Source organism: Physeter macrocephalus, chromosome 18 (genome assembly GCF_002837175.3).
Source record: "Physeter macrocephalus isolate SW-GA chromosome 18, ASM283717v5, whole genome shotgun sequence".
In the NCBI taxonomy this organism is placed as follows: Eukaryota; Metazoa; Chordata; class Mammalia; order Artiodactyla; family Physeteridae; genus Physeter; species Physeter macrocephalus.
This window is the reverse complement of record NC_041231.1, coordinates 99,151,334-99,174,248: the sequence shown is the minus strand read 5'-3', so window position 1 is coordinate 99,174,248 and position 22,915 is coordinate 99,151,334. Positions and strand designations below refer to the sequence as shown.

Genomic DNA, 22,915 nt, shown 5'->3' with positions numbered 1-22,915 from the left:
TTTTTTTTAAATGACTATGACAGTACTCTGCCTAAGACATGGGCGGCGGCAGCCGGGGGATGGAGGCAGGGGTAGGGGTCGGGGGCGGGCTGGGGCATCGGACCCGCGTGATGGTGACATGTAGATTTTGACGGTGATGGTTTTCTGCCAAAGTTTTACCCGAGAACCTGGTCATTTCCTTCCTTCGCGGTGGAGGATACAAAGAGGCTGAGGCTGGCGTCACCTTCCGTTGCTAAGGTAACGTGCTCTGGCCATTTTATCTGATAAAGGAAGTCCAGCGGACGGTATACATTATTCATCGCCGGTCTGATCAAACAATCAGAATTGTTTACTTTCACCGGGAATGTTTAGTGAGATCAAAGTCACTGTGGCTGAAATTGCGCTTGCTCTTAACTGCCGGCAGTTAATCCTTGATTTTATTTATTTATTTTTTCTTTTTTGCAGTAAGTATGATTTGCCGTTTGGGGTAGCTTTGGATATTTTTTAAAGTTTCCGCCTACCAGGCTTGGCTTCTTAAATTAAAATATGCACTGTTAGAAAGAAAAACCAATCGGATTATCCTTCTGAGTTTGATTTTAATGACTTTGTCTTGTTAATTCTTTCCAAAAACCTCCTGCAGAAATAGAGATACTTCATTTGTGCAAGTATGGGGGAAAGGCTACATATGCTAGAAAGAACCTAACAGGCTGAATGTTTTTTGATGAAGCATATTAGCTTCCTGATAAGCTAGTGCATGATAATATCACGGGGATCGTTGCAATTCTGAAATAATTGTCGTTGCTCTACAAACCAGAATTCTTTCTCAAGAGCAGCCTATGTCAGAGGCAAGCAGGTGATGATCCTTAGCACTTTATAAAACGTGCTAGAGGAAATCGCTAAAAGGAAGGCATGCACGGCATTTTTACAGCAAACATGTCAGCATGTGTCATAAACGCAAGGCATCTATAGGCGGAGGCTCTGATTCCCAGGAGAGGCTCGCTGCTCGAGGGGGCTTGGAACTCCCTGAATCACATGAGGGTCAATACTCAGAATGGCTGATACTTAATGATGTCATTTATCAGACAGACCTTTTGAAAACAGAGAGCATATAAATTTAAAAGTTTATTTTCCAGTTAATACACAGCAAGGAAAGACTGGTATGTTATCGCTCTTCAGCCTGGATCATCTGTATTTTCTGTGTAGCATATATTACTTTTAATAAATGTTGGTGAAAGGCTGCATTTTCTCCTACAGTAGGAAGGCTCTGTTGAGGGATGGACTTAAAACGGGAAATGTCAGTCAAATAACGGGATATTATAATGGGGCATCTCTTCTTTCAAAATCATATTTGACAGTCTAAAATACTGTGGACTTCCTTCCTCTTCCATAGGCAATACAAGTGACTATTTTGTCTTAAAACTCTGTTTCTGGAACATCGAAGATGGATTATCCCAAAATGGATTATTTTCTGGATGTGGAGTCTGCTCATAGACTCTTGGATGTTGAGTCGGCTCAAAGATTCTTCTACAGCCAAGGAGCTCAAGGTAATTAAATGGGAGAAAGAGAGGAAACTCCTCTCATTTGCATGTCGGTTTCATATTAACCGTGCAGTGTGGACTGTAGCAGTGTAAGCTCTGCTGCAGAAGTTCAGCAACTGGGACTTCCCAATTGGTAACCTCTACCGAACTGTTTCTGGAACTGAGGCAGGCACGTAGCAGAATGAATAAATCTAATCTTCTTGATGTAGTTAAAAAGCAACCTACCCAGCTTTCACACAAACAACCCTTGGAAAGCTACGTTAGAAAATTATTCGCCCAACTCCTTGCAACCAAAGTCTAAGTTTGAAAGGCTTCGAGGATGCTTTTAGCCACAGGAAAAGGTTGAGTGCGCAGCTACTGCACTGGAGAAGTAGGTCTAGGGCACCCGGACCTATCGATTGAAATCCAGCAGGATGAGGGGCTCCTGAGATAAGCTTTGAGCTTCTACAGCTGTCTTATCTAGTTTAGATGAAATCAGTTACCGCCTCAAGGAATTAACAGTGTGCTTGGGGGGCTCTGAGAAACACGCCTGTTGTGAAGTGTGGCTGGTAGGTACATTTTTATTACAGATTTCAAGACGGTCAGTTAGGCTCCGGTTTGCTTGTTCTTCTGTTCCAGGGTGCACTTAGAATGTTCTGCCAGCATATTAGAGTACAGGAAGAAGCTGGGGTATTTCATGGGCTCTCCTGACAGGCAGGAGAGTTGTTTAAAGCCTATTTTCTCTTCTCCATAGAATATTTAGGGAATTCAGTCAAGGCAACCTGACGATGGGCATATCCCAAATGGTACAAGTCATGCACTGAGAAGAAAGGCAACTTTCATTTTCTTAGAGAAGTAGTTGGATTCTTCAAAGCCACGAGGCAGAACAGAAAAGGAAATGCGGTTTTGATAATGCTGGCATCTTTCACTGTTACGTGGTGGTAATGGGTACTTCACACAGGCCACCTGTAATATCCTGCCTCGGCTTTCCCAGTTGTCTTGTCTGAAGTGGTTTTTCCCTAGCTCTCAAGCCAATTGCTCGTGGCAACCTCAAGGGCTTGCAAGCCCCCTCCTTCTCCGCTTCCATTTTCCTGGGCAGGATCCAGTCTTCTTAGAGTCAAGAGGGGCTGGTAATCATCCGGTTGATTGGCTGGGGGTCGGTACGCTCATCAGCAGAGCTGACATTAGCAAAAGTGATACAGTAGCTGATTCTCTTCATCCCTGTGGGTGTGTGGAGCCAGCATTGCTCCTTTCAGCCACTTAAAGAGACACGAAAGTGTTACTGAAGTAGACGAAGGGTGAGAGACTGGCCAGAACTTCCAGCCCCTTCTGGGTCTGCAAGTAAGAAGGTGCTGGGTGCAGACGGAGAACAGAGGCCAGAAGGAAAAGGGGGCTGAGGCAGGGCTCAATCCCATCTCTGGTTCTGAGTTTAAACATTGCTGCGTCTGTCCATTTCCACTTGAACCGGAGAATAATATCTGGTGCTGGGGTCGGACACCTGAGCCGCGTCTCTGTCGGCAGAGCGGAGAAGGGGAGTGGCAGCAAATCATAGATAATAAAGATGTCCATTTTTGTGTTGCAGTAGACACAGTTTAAGGCTTTAAGAGGACTGTGGGCTCCAGGCATTTATGGAAGGCAAACAGTCAGGGTGTGGGAGACTCAGAGGACGCAAGGCAGTCGGGTGGTTGTCGCCAGATGGAGTTTGGGGTGGAGTGGACAGAACTGTCGCCATCAGTGACTATGGTTTAGACACCAGATCTGGAGTGACTGGAAAATGCATGGGAGGTGGCAGCGTAAGCTACTGACCGTGGCTCCCTGATGATAGCACGTTCATTTTAGGATAATCAGAATGATGTCGCAATCCAGGAGTCTTGGATCTGTAGTAAGAGTGAGGGTTCCCTAAACAACCCCCAGGCCTCCTGAATCAGAAATCCAGGTGTAAGTCGTAGAGGTTTGCCTTTTAGGCAAGAGCTCCAATGACAATTCCCCAGCTCTCACACTATTCTGGGGACCAGCATTTAAGAATCAGTCCATCCCGTCCGATTCCTCTCCTTCCACCCCAGAACGGGATGTCCCCAGCACCAGAGGCAGGATGGCTCAGTGGTTACAACCCGATCCTTACTGCCTAGGTTCAAACCCTGGGTCTGCCACAGTCAACCTGGGAAAATTAACCTTTGAAGTTTTCATTTCCTCCTCTGAAAAATGGAAACAATAATAGTGCCCAGTTCATAAGTTGTTAAGAGCAATAACGAGGTGAGATTTGAAAGTGCTTTAAACTGCCCCATGGGAAACGCCATACGTAAGCAAATCGATGAAATAAACATCTTGCAAAAGGCCATCTCTCCTCTGTTTGAGATTTCACTGCCTTGCAAACAAGAATGTTACCTGATAGGAGTGAACCTCCTATTTTTAGCAAAAAAAAAAAAAAAGAAAAATTAATTTTAAAAAAATTTGAATGAAACAGTGATTGTTTTATTGTCACATCAAAAGCTAACTCGGGGCAAAACTGAAAAATAGGGAGTACCGAGACAAACTTCTACTATCTCCCTAGTCCTTCACATCACTTGAAAACTGAAAGCCCCTCTCCCACCAACACCTTCCCCAGAGCCCCACCACCTAGGACCAATCACCCCCAGGGTCTCCTTGCTGGAGGTTTGCTGCCACTATGATGTGAGGCTTGTCACTGCGTTGTTCCAGCTCCTTCACAGCAGCTCCCTTCCACTCAGCACCGACGCCATAGTGTTTCCTGGATAACAAGCCCCTCCGCCTGATAAAGGGCTCCCAGTGAATGGACAGAGGACTGAGTAACACGGCTTACACCCCTCCCTTTCTGAACCAAATGTGCATGTAGGTGACTAAAGCCCGTATCTCGCCACTGGCAAGGTCCCAAGAACCAGTGGAAGGAGGGCAGCGTGGTGGCTGGCTCTTGAGAAGGGCATGTGAGGCAATTAGGGCCTTGTGCTGCTGTTAAATCATAGCACATGGCAGCTTTCTACTTGGCCAGCCCAGCCCAGGTTCAGGGGGATATTAGCGAGGTCAAGGAGCCCCCATTGGATACCCTCTTCTATGAAAAAGGCCCAAATGGAAATATAGTATTGAGTTAAGTACCTGGAATGTGGATGTCCTAGGACTCCCTTGGCTAAACTGATGTGTGATGATTGCATTCCTGAGATGTCCATTCTCGAGGGAATGCAGACATTTCTATAGACTGATCAAGCCCAGGTGTAAGTACTTTTAAAGGGGAAAGGAAGAAGATAAGACTTTCATTTTCCACATTACTATCCTTGCATCAGTTGATTTACAAATTCATATACTTTTGGGGAACCAGCCCCTTCTACATCAATTAATGCAAAATGGTTATCCAAAGCAACAGTACCAGAATTACAATGTTTCTGACCCCATCATGGTTGTTTTTCAGTTATTCTTGGAAAGTGGCAAAAAGCCTGTCACTAGGTAGAGGATGTTTTGAGCTAGTAAAAGCAAGAGGAATCCAGGAGGATAAGAAAAAGAAAAAGAAGGCAAATTATCTAATGTCTATCCTGGGACAGATTCTGCTGAAATTCCCAGAGATTTTCAAAAGTCAGTCCTCTGCTCTGCTGAATAAAGCAGCTTGTTATTTTCTCCCATCTCCATTTTTCCTTGGAGGTAAGGAAGGTGAGCCCGCTTCTCTGGGGATTCTGCTTTAGAAAGCATGAGGTGTTGCAGAGAGCAGAAAAAAGTCCAGGGTCATTCCGTTCATCTCCTGTCAGTGAAGGATGCTCTCCCGGTTCATCTGGGAGTGCTTCGTCAGCAATAAATCCTGTTCACACAGAGAGTCCTGTGAAAAATCCCCGTTAACTCAAAAGGAGAATTTTGGAGGTTGAAGGTACACGCGATGTAAAGATCAACCATGTCTTGACATCACATACCTTGAGTTCACCCATCTTTCATGTTTCTGACAATGATATTCCACACGCTCAACTTCAGACGCTGTAATTATTTTCACAGAACAGTTAAACTGGGAGAGAAATCATATTATAAAATCACAAAATTGGCATCATAGGATTTTCAGGTTGAAATGGACACTATAGTTCCATGCCCTTTCTTGCCCCTCCCTAAACCAAGTAGAACAGAATTTGTGAGGGCCAGACCCAGGTCCCAGGGCTACATTTGCCACAAGCCGCTGGGTTATCCTGATGGACGCTGAAGGTGGAGAATTATTATGGAGCACGAATCACTCAGTTTGATTCTGGACTAGCAGCGTCAGCTTCATCAGCTCCATCTGGGAGCTTGTTAAAAATGCAGAGCTCAGACAGCCCAGACCTGGAGAATTCGAATCTACGTTTAACACGATTGCCAGGTACTTTATGGCAAAGCTTGAGAAGCAATGATTGAATCTAGTGCACATTAGAAACACCTGGTGAGCCTTTAGGACCTCAAGGCTGGAGTCCCAGGGCAAAAGCAATTAAGTCAGAATCACTGGTGGTAAGTTCCACACTTGGGAATCTTTTAAATTGTCCCCGGTGATTCAAATATGCAACCAGGGCTATGAACTACTGACCTCCCATTTTATGGTAAAGGACATTTTAGCACATCGTGCAGCTCTTCTTGCCTCAGTATCTTTACCTACGTCTTTCCCTTTAAATAAGTCCAAACCATTGGAAAGGTGCAAATGGACTTTTTCTTTAAAAAAAAGCACTGGACTATGTATCAGGTGCTACCTTCTGTGTATGCACCGTATCTGTTAGTCCTCAAAGGAACTTGGGGAAACAGGAATTATAATGCTCATTTCACAGATTAGAAAAGACTCTACATTTAGATAGTAGCATAGCCAGGGTTTGAATTCAAGTATATCTGACTCCAACAGCCCCCCACGTAGTAAGGGTAACATTTGTGACCAAATCACACTTCCGGACATGGTGAAGCTCAGAGTAGTTCAGCCACATGCCCCAATCACACAGCTTCTAGTGAAAAGGTGGAGACTAGAATTAGATCTCTTCTTACCAACGAATGCCCATTCTACTGCTTTAGATTTCTTTTCTCCAAGACCGTCAATATCTTTGGGTGTTTTAAATTATATGCAAGGGGATCCCACTACTGGGCATATACCCTGAGAAAACCGTAATTCAAAAAGAGTCAGGGGGCAGGGTAAGCTGGGACGAAGTGAGAGAGTAGCATTGACATATACACACTACCAAATGTAAAATAGATAGCTAGTGGGAAGCAGCCGCATAGCACAGGGAGATCAGCTCGGTGCTTTGTGACCACCTAGAGGGGTGGATGGGGAGGGTGGGAGGGAGACTCCAGAAGGAGGAAATATGGGGATATATGTATATGTATAGCTGATTCACTTTGTTATACAGCAGAAACTAACACACCATTGTAAAGCAATTATACTCCAATAAAGATGTTAAAAAATAAATTATCTGCAAAGGGGAAAACACATTAAAAGGCAGCCATTTGACTAAAGTTACTAGACAATCAAATTTATGACTCCTGCTCACAATTTCCCCTCTTTTGTCGTTTTAAATAACTCTGGGCATTGGAACAAGGTGCTGTAGTCATTGTTACTTCGTCATAATGCATCTTTTCTGTCGTCTACATTGTCTTGCTCAACAAAGGGAAATGCCAGTTTTGACCACTGATGAATGCCACAGTGAGCAGCTAAGAGTCTCTCCAGGTTGTATTTGGAAATAGAAATTCATCTAAAATCCCCTCTCAACCATTTCCTCCCCGCCCCTCCCCTCCCCTCAACCACCTTCCAGCTCTACCTTTCCTCCACCCTGGGAAATCTGTCAGAACAGCTGGTTTTTCAATCTTTAGCTTTGAGTTAAATGTACTCTAAACTTAAACTCTAAACCTCTGGGACTTCTTCACATGGCCCCCGGAGACAAAGACATTTGGTTGCACTCAGTTATTTGCAAATCGTTGACAATAGTCATCTGCACAGAATGTGTTCGTGCTTTTTTTTTTGCTTTCTTTGTTTGCTTGTTTGTTTGTGGGATCTTAGTTCCCCAACCAGGGATTGAACCCACGCCCTCGGCAGTGAAAGCACGGAGTCCTAACCACCGGACTGCCAGGGAATTCCCCAGTTCATGCTATTTCCTTTCCTGTGTTTAAGACCCAGCCCCAATGTCACCTCCTCTGTGAAATCTTGCCTGACTTTTCCAGGACTCTCTCCCATAATATTCTGTTCAGCCTACATTCTAGCCACTAGCATGCTGTATTATTTTGCTTCCACCACTTACTAGATACATGAGCTCATATAAATGGCTTCACTTCTCTAAGCCTCAGGGTCCTAATCAAAATGCATATAACACTGGCTCCAAATTCATAGGGGATTTTGAGAATGAAAGAAATTATGCCTATGAAGTGTTTAGTACATTGTTATTATTGATTAGCTACTGATGCTATTGGTTTTTTTATTAGGTGCCTGTTACCTACCTAGATCATGGTGATCTCCTTAAATACCATTTTCTGGGTGCCTAGTACCATCCTTGGTATACAGTAGAAGTATTGAGAGTTATTAAAGGTCTCTGTTGAACTGAAGGGATGAAAATGCTTAAATCTGCATTATGAAGAGAAACTTGGGATTCAGGGAAAGGACTTCTGACAATTCATGATTGAGAAAATAGAACTTCCTAAGACCTTTAAAGAATTAAACGCTTTAGTTGGAAATAGAGACTCTGCTTAAGGCTGAAGGGAGGGACAGATAAAAATAATTTTCAAATACATGGAGATGCAGGAAATGGAAGAGTCATCAACTCTGGTATATCTTCTATAAACCAGAAAAAAAAAAGCAGAAGAAAAAAAATACGGCAGGAGGGAGTTGGTGTACTATTGAAGAGAATTAACCTTTTAAAATAGATTTCCAAGGGTTCCTGAATAGTAGCCTTCTTAGAAGGACTTTTTAATGTACACTAGTCTGTGAGGCTGAGTTTTTACTCTGCCTAAAAGTAGAATTCTGGAAGAGGTGAACTCCTCAATTCAAAAGTTGCTCTGAACATCTTCCAGAAACTAGCTCTGAGCTGTACCTTAGTTAAGATTCCTTTCCCCTTCCTTCTTTAGACCTTTACTGCCTAGTTTATTCCTTATACTTTGGGGTTGATTAATCCTCAAACCAGCTACCATTCCCACTCCTGCTTCCGACCAGACTCAATGAAAGGTGACCGTAGATACCCACCTAAGCCCCATACAGGAGCCACGCCCCTTGAGAACCACTCATTGAAAGCCTGGCCGTGGTGTTTCTAGGAGTCTTGCTGAGTGGGAGCCAAGTTGTCTTCCTTCTCCTGGCCTGTCCCCCAAAACTTTACTGTCATGGTCTTACATGTGACTCATATCCGGACCTTAGATATCAGGACCTCATATCTGATTTGCTTCTTAAGGATTGAGGTGAAAACGGTGATCGTAAAGCAGCTGTATCCTCATTTGGGGCACAGTTGCCAGTTGGATTGTAATCTTTTCCATTCACCGATCTGCCCTTCAGAGTCCTGCTAGGCACAGCACAGCAAAACTGGCCACATCCCCTCACTGTGATGTCCTAACCGAGTAGTTTACATGTCATCATACTATCTTTCAGACCCTTGTCTCTGAGATGTGCTTCAGATGACGCTTTTCTTATATAGTTTCCAGCCTTGTTTTTATGGTGCTCGAGTCATCACCTGCAACAAATACTTGCTTTGGGGTTTTTTTTGGTTGCTTTTTCTGTCTATAACTCTAGCCAGGAAGCAGCCCGCTGTGTGCTTCAGTCATGGATGACAAGATAACTACCAAGCCTTTCCTCCTAACTTCCCACACACTCCATTTTTGACCTCTAATTGCTCACATTCAGGCTCTCCAAACCTGTGTTTAATGCAGGGAACATTGTGAAGGAGAGGGTGAAGTCAGATCAAGAGAAAAGATACTGTGGAGCTAGCCAGGCTGTCAATTCTATCCATATACAGATGACCATGAAATCCAACCTTCCATTTCTGGAGTGTGCCCTTGAACAGGACATTTGTCTGTACACAAAGGAGCATTCTTGGTGTTGACCATTTACCCACACACGGCCTTCCGATGCTCTTCGTGCTTTTGCCCCCAGCAAGCATCTGCTTTGTCACCTATTGAGATTCAGGGCTCATAAGAAGAGCATGAGGACAAGAGACAAACAAGAGAGAGGAGATGAGAGGATGACAGACAGAGGAAGAAAGTCAGATGAAAATACAATAAAATAATTCCACTCAATTAATAACTCCTGCTTTCACATACAGCATATAGAGAGTGGATTAAAGATGCAGCCCCCACATAGCATCAGCTATGACCCAATTAGCAGAAACAATTCACAGGTGCTTGGAAAAAAATTCTCACTCCTCATTGCTCAAACAAATCTGTTTTCCTAAAAACTTTCAGTACCACCCTCTGTGACTGAGCTGGCAGAGGCAAGGATGGGGCGCCTAGCACATCAAAATCAGCTCATGGCTGATACCGTTCTTAATATGTTTAAGAATATTTTAATAAGCAATTAGATTCACACAATTATACAAAACCACCGAATGAATACTGGTATTAAACTGGACTTCTGAAATGTTGGGACTGAACAGAGAGATTATCTTAGAGATCTCTGTACTTTTTTTTCAATCATAAGAGCAAAACAAGAGTAACATTAATGTCTTTGGGGAAAAAATGGAAAGGAAAATCAAGCCTACACATCTATTTTAATTTTTTATTTTACTTTCAGTCAATTTCAGGCACATTCATATTTTTACGGTTACAATTACGGCATATACAACATTGGAGGTATGAGTGAAATCTGTCCCAGGGCTGACTGAAGAATGTCATGATATTTTAGGGCTTGGGTTTTGGAATAATACAGATCTGAGTTCAAACTGTGATTTCCACTTCTCAGCTTATCACTTTAGGCAAGTTATTCAATCTCTTTTTGCCTCACTTTTCCCTTTTGAATGCAAATGACAATAAGCATTCTTAACCCAAAGGGTTATTTTGAGGATTTAAATGAAACAAAGTGTCTCACAAACTATGGTCCAATATATGATTTTCAGGTAATAATTGAAGTATTTTGTAATAATAATGTATTTATTGTATTATGTTTTAGAAAAATGTAAAGTGAGAAATATTTAATTGAAATATAAAAATATATAACTAGACTTCATACTTATGGACTACTGCTTAGAACAAGAAGGAAAACAGAAGGATGACTAAAGTCCATTTAAGGAAAAACATTAAGTAATTAATAGTGTAGATGACACTTAGAGGTAGCAAAATCCATAAAAGTGATACAGGAATGACTAACGTTTGGAAACACTGAACAAATAAATACGAAAGTAAGCAAAATGTCAAGTACCTAATATGCATTTGGTAAATATTAGCTCTTATGTTAATTTGTTTGTTTGGTTGGTTGGTTGGTTGGTTGGTTGGTTGCCTTGGGTCTTTGTTGCTGCACACGGGTTTTCTCTAGTTGCAGCAGGCGAGGGCTATGGTGCGCAGGCTTCCCATTGTGGTGGCTTCTCTTGCTACAGAGCACAGGTTCTAGGTGCACGGGCTCAGTAGTTGTGGCGCACGGGCCTAGTTGCTCCGCGGCATGTGGGATCTTCCCGGACCAGGGCTCGAACCCGTGTCCCCTGCATTGACAGGTGGGTTCTTAACCACTGCGCCACCGGGGAAGTCCCTTAATCGGCTTTTAATCTTGTCAAGCCTCAGAGGAAAGTGGCAGGGCCTCTATACGAAAGTAAGCAAAATGTCAAGTACCTAATATGCATTTGGTAAATATTAGCTCTTATGTTAATTTGTTTGTTTGGTTGGTTGGTTGGTTGGTTGGTTGGTTGCCTTGGGTCTTTGTTGCTGCACACGGGTTTTCTCTAGTTGCAGCAGGCGAGGGCTATGGTGCGCAGGCTTCCCATTGTGGTGGCTTCTCTTGCTACAGAGCACAGGTTCTAGGTGCACGGGCTCAGTAGTTGTGGCGCACGGGCCTAGTTGCTCCGCGGCATGTGGGATCTTCCCGGACCAGGGCTCGAACCCGTGTCCCCTGCATTGACAGGCGGGTTCTTAACCACTGCACCACCAGGGAAGTCCCTTAATCGGCTTTTAATCTTGTCAAGCCTCAGAGGAAAGTGGCAGGGCCTCCAGCTCCCCAAAAGAAACCTCTGTCCTGTCCCATCTCTGGTCTTCTCTACCACCATTTATTCCTAATTCATATTTCCAAGCCCTTGGAAAGGTGAGCCAGTCTTAAAACACAAGAACAAGAAAAAGCAAAAAAAACTTTGATTTTTAGATTAAATTGCTAACAAATCCCAAAGCAATCCTCTTGATGGTTTTACTACTGGGAATTTTCTTCCTGCAAACTCTCTTAAAGCAAGGGCTGAACAGTACTGATTTCATCTGAATTTACAGCCAACTCTAGTTTATCGGAATGTGGCTTCCAAGAAGTGATTTAAATCAGCTTTAGGGAGGTTGAAATGTGTAAAGAGGGTCAACTGTATGGTGATGGATGGAAACTAAACTTTTGGTGGTGAGCACATTGGATTGTATACAGAAGTCAAAATACAATGCTATGCCCGTGAAACTTATATAATGTTATGGATCCATGTTGCCTCGGTTTTTAAAAGTGAGTCACCATTTACCCAGGAATGAGGAAACAGGTTTGGGAGAATCCACTTTAAATCATATTTCTCTTTATTTTTTAAATTTTGTTCCCTTAAGAAAAACATGGTAGTGTGAAGAAAGTGACATCAGAAACTCCTGGACGCTAATTCTGTGCCAACAATTAAACAGCCATGTGGCTGGCTATTCAAGCGGTGAACCTCTATAAGCCTTTGTTTCCCCATTTGCAAAATGGTAACAATGCTTGCAATAATTAGTAGGAGGATAAAATGGCATAAATTTAGATTGGTGGATTCTCAATTTAGATAGCAGATTCTCAATAAATATTTGTTTAAGGAGTAAGTAAATTGCCACAATAAAGAATTGAAAGAGCACTCGTTGAATAATTGTTCTGTGTCTTCAAGAAGCTCAAAGACGATGGGGGCTTCCCTGGTGGCTCAGTGGTTAAGAATCCGCCTGCCAATGCAGGGGACACCAAGTTCGATCCCTGGTCCGGGAAGATCCCACATGCTGCGGAGCAACTAAGCCCCTGCACCACAGCTACTGAGCCTGTGCTCTAGAGCTTGTGAGCCACAACTACTGAGTGGGCATGTCACAACTACTGAAGCCCACGTGCCTAGAGCCTGTGCTCCGCAACAAGAGAAGCCACCGCAATGAGAAGCCCGCACACCGCAACGAAGAGTAGCGCCCACTCGCTGCAACCAGAGAAAGCCCGCGCGCAGCAACGAAGACCCAACGCAGCCAAAAATTAAAAAAAATAAAAGAATAAATTAAAAAGAAAAAGAAGCTCAGGGACGATATACTACAATACCAATTACCCTTATAGAAGCAAAAAACAGATCTAAAAGGGGAAAAGGAAGAATCAGAGACTTACTCGTGGAAGAGTTGTTACCTAAGCTTCATCCTGGAGGTTGCACAATAGTGGGGCTTTCCTTGCAGAAAAAGCCAGCATGCATAGGTCTTTCTATAAGCAATTTAGTATGACTGGAAAATGCAAGCAGGTGAAAGTGATGCCCGAGACTGGAGGGAAAAAGAAGGGTTCAGGGAAAGAGACCTTGAACACCAGACTAAGAAATTTGGCATCTGTTCTGTAGGAAACACAGAGCATTTGAATGATTTCTAGAGCTCAGAGAGCTTCTAGACCAGGTGATTCCAAACCTGGTTACATATCGGAAACAAATTCTACAGCCCTTCCCCGGGTATACTGATCAGAATCTTTGAGAGTCAGGTGTGGTAATATGGGTTTTTCCTAGTTTTTTGGTCATGCCGCGTGGCATGGAAGATCTTAGTTCCCCGACCAGGGATCTAACCCATGCCCCCTGCAGTGGAAGCGTGGAGTCCTAACCACTGGACCGCCAGGGAATTCCATGGGTTTTTCCTATTTTTAAAGGGTTGTTTTATTTTTGTAGCTCTCAGATGCTTTAATGCAAATAGTGTGAGGTGTAGAATTTGAGACCCATTGACTAGTCTACTCTTCACTTTCATAAATGAGGAAAATGGAGCCCAGAAAGGTACATGAATGAAATGCAGTAAAAATTCGATTATATTCTTTCAAAATTCACTGTTTTTTTTAACACTATCTATAGGCTGGGGATTCAATCTCAAAACAGATAAACCCCCTGGCCTCATGGAGTTAACTATCTAATATAGAGACAGATAAAGCAATGATTTCGGTTCCAAAAGATAAACGCTAGGAGAATCTGCACCCTGGGAGTTTTGTAAGCACAGATGAGGGCAACCAAATGAGAGAGAAGTGTGTGTCTGTGTGTATGTGTCTGTGTGTCTATGTTGGGGAGAAAGTTAGATGTGATTCCCAGTTAGTGTCCAAGAGGAGATGACAGTTAATCTACCTTTGAGTTAGATTTAGGTAGAAGGAAGAAGAAAAAAGAATGTTTCAGGCAGGGTGAAATGGCATGTGATAAGGCATGGACATATTGAGTATAATATCTTAGGGGAGCTGTACATGTTACAGAATGAGAGGTATATTGTAGATATCTAGACTGGCAAGAAAAAAAGACTAGAATAATAGGCAGAAGCAAAGACATATAAGACTTTGCATGCTGGATTAAGGAATTCCAAACCTGACACTGAATCTACTAGGGAATCTAATGCAGAGGAGGTCTGTTGTCAGATCTGTTTTTTATCGAGACCATAAATATGGAGGACAGTTTAGAGGGAGGAAGATTAGAGGAAAAGAGAACCATTAGGAAGCTACTGCAGTAATCCCAGCAAGAAGTATAGACAGTCGGAAAAGGGAATTGACAGAGTGAACCCAGCAGGAAAGAGGGGTCTTTGAAATATTAGGAAGGCTCTTTCCAGATTACCTGACGGTAAGATGAATACACTGGGTGTGAGGAAGGGGTACATGCCCTGATCCCCGGATGTTTTACATGGACTCATTGGATGGATGATGAAGCTGTTCACTGAGAAAGAAGATAAAGGAGAGAGTAAAGATGGAGGGGGAGGGACTTCCCTGGCAGTCCATGGTTAATAAGACTCTGCTCTTCCACAGCAGAGGGCATGGGTTCCATTCCCAGTCGGGGAACTAAGATCCCACATGCCACATGGTGCAGCCCCCCCCACACACACAAAAAAAAAAGATGGAGGGGGAATATAAATTGAATATAGAATATATTGAATTCGGACCCTATAAAATATCCAAACATAGATTACCAGCAGGGAGTAAGTTCTACAGATATAAAGCTTGGAAAACTATTCAGAATATTCTATGTGCCTAGGTAATTCCTAAGATAATTTCACTAACATGTTTTACAACTGCCTCTGAATATGTGGTTCCTCTGGGCCCTTAATTTTCCTTTCCTATTTATTTGAAGGGAGATTATTTAACGGAAGCATTTATTTTCTAAATTAAAAGTTGTTCCTGTAAATACAATATTCTCTCCCCAGAACTAGTAACTTAAAATTAATAGTCCGTTTGAAATATTTACATGAACCAAATGTCTGAAGTTACCAATATTATTCAAATTCTGGCCTGTGTTTTCATAAGAAGAAAATTCCAAGTTAACGCTTATAAGAGCATCTAAAGAAAACAAGTTAAAAAAAAGAAATCTCAGTGCAGCTCAATCACTTTAGAGAACTATAGGCTGTCACAGCATGTTGCAAAGGAAGAAAAAAAGAGATTCAGCTATAGCTGGTTAAAGATAGACCTGACTTTTCTTTTGAACCTACGCAGTAAGATCTGTTCCATTTAGTTGATTATGCACTATTTGGTGACTAAATTTGATAGGTGACAGGTGGAGAAAAAGTTACTTGGCTTAGTCCCAGTTTAGTCCCAGTCCTTGTCTCTGGAAAGCAAGACCACACTTCACACATCATACTGGAAGGCTGATTTTTCACATTAGCCCCATATCCTATGCTTGCTCAATAATCTGGACACGCACACAGAAGTTGCAAAAGGAAACGACAGTGAGAAGAAGACCCACATTTTCAGTGCCAGGGGCTTGGTATTTATTGTCTCATTTAGTCCTAGAATGGGAAATTTGTGACATACTTGCTATTATTCCCATTTTACAGATGAAGTAATCCATGTTTCCAATCATCAAGTAACTTACCAAATTCACACAGCTATTAGGAAAGGAGCCAGAATTATAATCCTGAACCTTGTGACTCTTCCTACTACATCTTGCCATCCTGTAGGATACTGGTGTCCATGGCAAGACTAAGAAAGACTTCCATGAACAGAGATGCAAGGATGCGAAGAAGTTTATGTACTTCCACACATTCAAATGGTAGAATGTCTCAATGTTGTAAGATATAAATGGGGCAGCTGAGTCATTCTATGTAACTAGACCCTTAGATTCAGTTTCTTAAAGTGAATTTTTACCTTATTTACTTGGGAAACTGTCCGTAGGGGATGGTGAGACCTCGCTCCTCTAGGTTGAATTGCAGGAATGGGTGATGAGAGGGAGGCAAGTTGCCTACGTCCCCATGGGAGCTTCTTATTATACTCAGAACTCGTTTTTCCCTCTCACTACCAAGGTAGCACATAATAATTACAGAAAATTTAGAAAATATAGACGAACAACAAAACACACACACACAAACTCAACTAGCCCCATCATCTAAAAATAGATACTCTTTACGACCTTGTGAATATTCTTACATCCTTTTTACACACATGGGCACACACTCATATGCACATACATATTTTTTCAACCTAAATCAAGCTCTTCAGATTTATTACTTTTAGTTTACTCTGTCTTAATTTAAAATAAATGAATAATTTATATCTTGGGGTAGTCGATTCTAACTGACATAGAAAATAATTGGGACATGGTTTGGGAGAAAAGAGGAAAAGGTCAACCAACCCACGCATTGTTTTTGCCTAAAGGGTGACTTTGCCAGCTGGGTTGATGTTACTGGGTCTGTTCTGCTATTATTTCCCAGACAGAGTCTCTGACTAATACCCTGTGATTTGATTGCTATCATTGGCACATCTGTAGACACAACAGAATGCAAATTAAATAACTGCTGAATCTGTACTGGGAAGACCTTCTTCTTAGACACATACATTTAGGAATTTTTGTATATTCCCTTCTCCACCACCAAAAATATGCTTTTATTCTTATTATAGCCAGATATAGCACTTCATTGCGTTCCAATATCAAGTGCCATTTAACAGTGTAGTTCCCATAGTAACAGAACATTAGAACCAGCGGTAACTTAATTCAACCGGCCCATTTTACAGGTGAAAAACTGAGGCTCAGGGAAGGAAAGAAAAGCAATAAAGTGTTTATGAAATACCTACCATATACTAGAAGCTATTCATATTTATTTCATTCAAAATCACAAAACCATGAGTTAGATATGACTGCCCCTAATTTATAGGAAACTAAAACTCAGCAGAATCACAGAACTCTGAAGAGGCAGAGCCAGGATTCAAACATGAACGCTGACTCAGCTTTCCCCTGCAACATCCTGCCTTTGTGGAAAGAGGTGATTTATCTAAAAGAGACAGCAAGAATGATGGCAGATCTGGAGACAGAACCTGGTCTCCTACTGTCTAGTCAGATGCCCGTATCTCTACATCCTGTTATTGTACGTGGGGCTCAAATGGGATTCAAGTCCGTAGTCTTTGCCCCTAAGACCACTTTGCAAGTGACCAAGCCCAGCAGTTTGCCATACAAAGATATGTCCAAGTATTTGTCACCCTTTTGTTCATTGAACAAGAATTAGAAATATTAGAATCTTTAGATTTCAAATTATGTCATTAATTACAGCAACTATTTTGAAAAACTTTATTGAAAACTGACCATGCAGAAAATACAAATAAATGAAAATAAAATAAATAAGGTTTAACATTACCTGTACTATTAAGCAAGACTGGAGAAGTGACTTGTGTATCTTAACCAGGCATGTTAACAATAGAAAGCTGTTTAAGTTTATGTCCAACTCAATTCAACACACCAAGCCTGAAACACGTTTTCTTTTTTGCATCTAGCATGTTTTAGCAGCCAGCCCCCAGCCACTCTGCACGGTATCTACTTTAAGAAGCTGAGAGCAAAGGAAGCAATGAACATTTGTTGCCCGCCTACCATTTGTCAGGCTCTGTGTTCGGTGTTTTACATTTATTATGTAATGTTTTATCCTCCCAAGGCCCAGTGAGAGAGTTTATTTTATTTCTAGTTTACATATAAGGAAACTAAAGCTTGGAGAGCTCACTAACTTTTTTCCAACATCTAATAAGCATTAAGCTCGGGAATTACGCCAAGGTTTAATTTCACAGTGACAGCTTTACTTGGAGCTGGCTAGGAATAATAGTTTTAAAATAATAAATGTTTATTGGGAATTTCCTTTGCTAAAGACTTTACATAGATTACATGTTTGAATCCTCATAGCAACCCTACGAAGTAGGTACTATGTAAGGCCCATCTTATAGATGTATAAGAGGTAAGTAACTTGCATGAAATCATTCAACTATTAAGTATGGAATTAGAGTACAAACTCAGGAAGGCTAACCTCAAAGCCTGTGTAGTTAACTTTTATTTCATATTGTCTGGAAGGAAAATAATATCCACATTATTTATATATTCATACAAAGGGAAAATTACAAAGTGCCACAGGGAGAGATAAAGTGGAAAATACCACATTCTCACATTGGTGCTGGATTGGGGATGGGAATAAAAACATTTCAGCCACAAAAGATAGGCAGAGTTTAGACACGCGGTGATTGGAGAGGAGAAAGAATAGAAAGGTTTTCCAGCGGAAACATTTGTACCGTCATTTGATAATGTTTTCTTAATTTTTGTTTGGATCTTCTGTCTTAGAACTTTGCAAATAATCCATCAAACTGCTTAAGATTTGGGTTTTGTGGTAGACATAGATGGCATCTGAGCATTCGTATTGATGACCTCAGTGCATTGAGAACCCATGTGTATTACTTACCTAGTGCTGCCTATCAAATTACCCCACAACTTAGTGGCTTAAAGCAGCAAAACATTTATTATCTCACAGTTTCTATAGGTCAGAACTTCAAGAATGTCTTAGGTAAGCCGTTCTGGCTCAGAGTCTGGGTGGCTCACAATCAGGGTGTTGGCTAGGACTGCAGTCACACAGAGGCTTAGCTGGGGCTTCCAAGGTGGCTCATGCAAACGGTGCCTGACAGGAGACCTCAGTTTCCTGCCCCGTGAGCCTCTTCACAGGCTTCTTGGGTGTCCCTGTGACATTGTAGCTGGCTTCTCAAGACCCAAAGAGAAAGCAAGGCCGAAGCTGCAATGTATTTTATGATACACCATCACTTCCACCATATTCTAATGGTCACAGAGACCAACACTGATTGAACGTGGGATGGGACGACACAAGGGCGTGAATACCAAGTGCTGGGGGTCACTGGGCATCATCTTGGAGGCTGGCTATCGCAACATACAAGTTCTTATGGAAGCAGAAAAATCTCCAGAAACATAGAGAACAGGGTCCCCATACTTGAACAGGTGCTGCTAATATATCTTGTATCAGTTAAGTCGTTTTAAAATTAGGCACAATTTTACATAAACCAAAATAGTAGTCCTTCTGGGGGAGAAGCCACTATGCATTGTTATGGTAGCTATCCAATAGTATTAAATAGTATTGCATTCATCCTTATCCAGGCATCAATTCAAGGGGAGCTAGGTATCCAAGCCTTAAAAGAAGAGTCAGAACAAAGTCAACGTTAGACCCATATGGTTATAGGAAACAGGGCTGGACTGAATTCCCAGACATGGAACCATCTCTCTGGGAAGCCACCACCTTTGGGGTACGACTGCACAAGTTGTGGCCCTCACAATTCCATAACTCTATTTACATGGACTATGACGTGAATGGTGCACAGCTACCCGAAGCTGCACAATGCTAAAGACCCAAACTGGGGCCAGTAGGAACACTGAGGGGCTGGGATGTCGGGGAGCAGTGGTAAAAACTAGGCAGCCATCCCCGCTCCTTTGTGGACCCTGCAAAATTAGCCAGATAGAAAAAGGAATCAATACCACAACTGTGTAGAATGGACAGCTCCCTTAATTACAAGTTTAAGCAGAAAGAACTAAGATGTACCCATAACAATTCCTCAGATTCTTGATTCTCTAGCAAAGCATGCATATGTATAGAAAAGAAAAAATATCTCGGCAGCTACACACTAAATTTAGTTATAATAAAAAGCACAAAAGCCTTTTTGGTACATTTGTGTTAAACCTATTTAAGATATGCAGGTTACTGCTGCAATCTTGTTGGCTTCATATTGTAGTTAATAACATTCATCTTCATTATTTGCATTTTGTATTTTCTACATGAATGATTTTCAGTAACATCACTCTAATTAATGACACCATACTGGGTTTAATTGCAGGGTGTAAAGGTTCTTATATTTCTAACTCATGTTAGATATGCAAATAGTAACATATATACTTCATCCATGCAGCCCAGATTCTTAATGTGTTTGACAATACTACACCAGAATCAATTTTTTAACAAAAATTCAAACACCTCTAGCATAAATGCAGAATCAATTACCCTTAAGATCAATACTGTATTTATCCACAGCCTGTGGGGATGCCAGACAATGATAATTTTTCAGAAAGATTTAAAGCAAGATGGGACATCATCTCTAACCCTTGGAAACTTGTGTCAATAGAAAGAAATAAACAGTTTTTACTAGTACTTTAAAACTTTTATTGGAAATAATTTAAAACTTATGGAAAAGTTGCAAAAATAAAATAGTGCAAAATACTTATGTACCCTTTACTCAGATTTGCCTGTTGATATCATTTGACCTCATTTGATTATCATTTGACCTCATTTGATTATCATTTGCTGTTTCATCTCTAATGTCTCTTTATCTATCTATCTATCGATAGATGGATCAATTGATCTATCCAGAGAGGAGTATAAAACTGTGTACATAAAGATAGGTAGAGAGAGAGAGAGAGAGAGAGGAAGGGAGACAGAGACAGAGGAACAAGGGAGGAAGAGAGAGAATATTTGTGTATTATAATAACGGATTATCATTCATTAGTGAACTTAATTGTTTTTTGTGCTCAAACTGTCCCAATGCAAGACCCTTCAAGCTGGCTCCTGTGTTTTTGTGACATGCCTCCTTTATTTGGGGGGAATGCTGCCTTGTTTCTGGCATAACAAGAAGTCCACTGTCAACATTCTTTCTTTATTCCTTATATACATTTCCAATCTGGTTATTTTTCATTGGTTTTAATGCAGCACAAAATGCTGGGAGCAGAATATCTAAAAGATTATGGTTGTAAGAGATAAATATGATGATAGGCTAAAAATAAGGTGGAAACAGAAACAAAACTTATAGAATTTCGATACAGTGGAAGGTTGGTATTCACAAAGATGGCCCAAGACATTAAGAAATTATTTTAATTAATCAAATCAAGTCAAATTAAATTAAATTAATTGTTATTAGTAGTGTGGTTTTATAACTGTTTGGTACTTAAATGCAATAATGCTCAAATTTATTTTGTATCTTAATAAGCTGGAAGCTTTTTTCACTGTCAAAAAAGAGCTTGATAATTTATTTTTAAATTGATAATGGTTGATATCAAATAAGTATGATATTCCACATACTATTATTTTCACCAAGAGGTATTTGTTTATAAGAATGATGTAACTATTTTATTCCCAAACGTGTAGCTGATGGTAGCTTGCAAATTTTTGTTAAAGTAAGCATAATTCTGTGAGCTGGAAGCTTTCTAAAATTTATTTTAAATGATATAAACATATGTAGAATGATGTACACAAATATAAAATGTATAACTTGATGAACTTTTACAAAAGTAACCACCTTTTCTAAAAGGTATAACCAGCACCGAGATCAAGATATAGAATATTTCCAACATTCCACATGGTTCCTTTGTGCCCCTCGAAAACAATGTCTCTGTAATCAACCTTTGTTGATTTGTTTGTAGCTTTGTTTTTTCTTGAACTTCATAAATGGAATATATACATATTCTTACAGTATATGCTCTCTCAGGTCTGATATCATGCCTATGAGATTCATCCATGTTGTTGCTTATAGTGATAGTTTGTTCCTTTTCACTTTTATGTACTATGACACTGTATGAAGATATTACATTTTTGTACATTTTCCTTTTGATGGTCATTTGCTTTATTTCCAATTTGGGGACATTATGAATAAATCTGCTATGGAAATGCTTGTCCATGTCCTAGGATATATGTATGTTTACCTATGTATAAACATAGGTATACCATGTGTATAAACATTTTTCTAGAGTGATTTTACAACTTTACATTGCCACCAGCAATGTACAGGAGCTCCAGTTCTTCCACATCTGAACCAAAACTTGGCACTGAAGGATTTTTAAGGTTTAGCCAGATAGGTGGATGTGTAGTGATATCTCATTGAGGTTTTTATTTGAATTTACCTTTAAGTAATGATGCTAGACATCTTTTCTTATGCTTATTGGACATTTGGATATCATCTTTTTGTGCAGTGTCTATTCAAGTCTTTTGTCCATTTATTAGAAACTTGAGTGGAATTGTTCATCTTTTCATTATTGACTTAGAAGTTCTTTATATATTCTGGTTACAATTTCTTTGTCATATATAAAATTGAAAATATTTTCTCCCAGTCTTTGGCTTGCCTTTCCACTCTCCTAGTGATGCTTTTATTTTAAAGAGTGTATGTTGTTGAATATATGAGCATACACATTTTTGTAGTGTTCTCTTGTTATCCTTTTAATGGATATAGGATCTATAATGATTATCCCTCTTTGATTCCTGATATTGGTGATTTGTACCTTCTCTATTTTTAACTTTGTTAGCCTTGCTATAATTTAATCAATATTATTGGTTTTGTTTTTTTAATAATGAGCTTTTTTTTTCTTTTAACATCTTTATTGGAGTATAACAGCTTTACAATGGTGTGTTTAGTTTCTGCTGTATAGCAAAGTGAATCAGTTATACATATACATATATCCCCATATCTCTTCTCTCTTGCGTCTCCCTCCCTCCCACCCTCCCTATCCCACCCCGCTAGGTGGTCACAAAGCACCGAGCTGATCTCCCTGTGCTATGCAGCTGCTTCCCACTAGCTATCTATTTTACGTTTGGTAGTATATATATGTCCATGCCACTCTCTCACGTTGTCCCATCTTACCCTTCCCCCTCCCCATATCCTCAAGTCTATTCTCTAGTAGTTCTGCATCTTAATTCCCATCTTGCCCCTAGGTTCTTCATGACCTTTTTTTTTTTTTTTTTAGATTCCATATATATGTGTTAGCATACGGTATTTGTTTTTCTCTTTCTGACTTACTTCACTCGGTATGACAGACTCTAGGTCCATCCACCTCACTACAAATAACTCAATTTCATTTCTT

The 22,915-nt window shown here is 40.8% G+C and overlaps 1 protein-coding gene across 1 annotated transcript in view; it reads left to right on the top strand.

The window, feature by feature from the left end:
• Positions 1-22,915, top strand: part of PHACTR1 (phosphatase and actin regulator 1) — a 545,598-nt gene that overhangs the window by 573 nt on the left and 522,110 nt on the right. The window contains exon 2 of the mRNA XM_028479167.2: positions 1,370-1,523. Within this exon, the coding sequence (XP_028334968.1) occupies positions 1,421-1,523 (103 nt within the window). The 5' untranslated portion in view covers positions 1,370-1,420. The remainder of the gene's footprint in view (positions 1-1,369; positions 1,524-22,915) is intronic.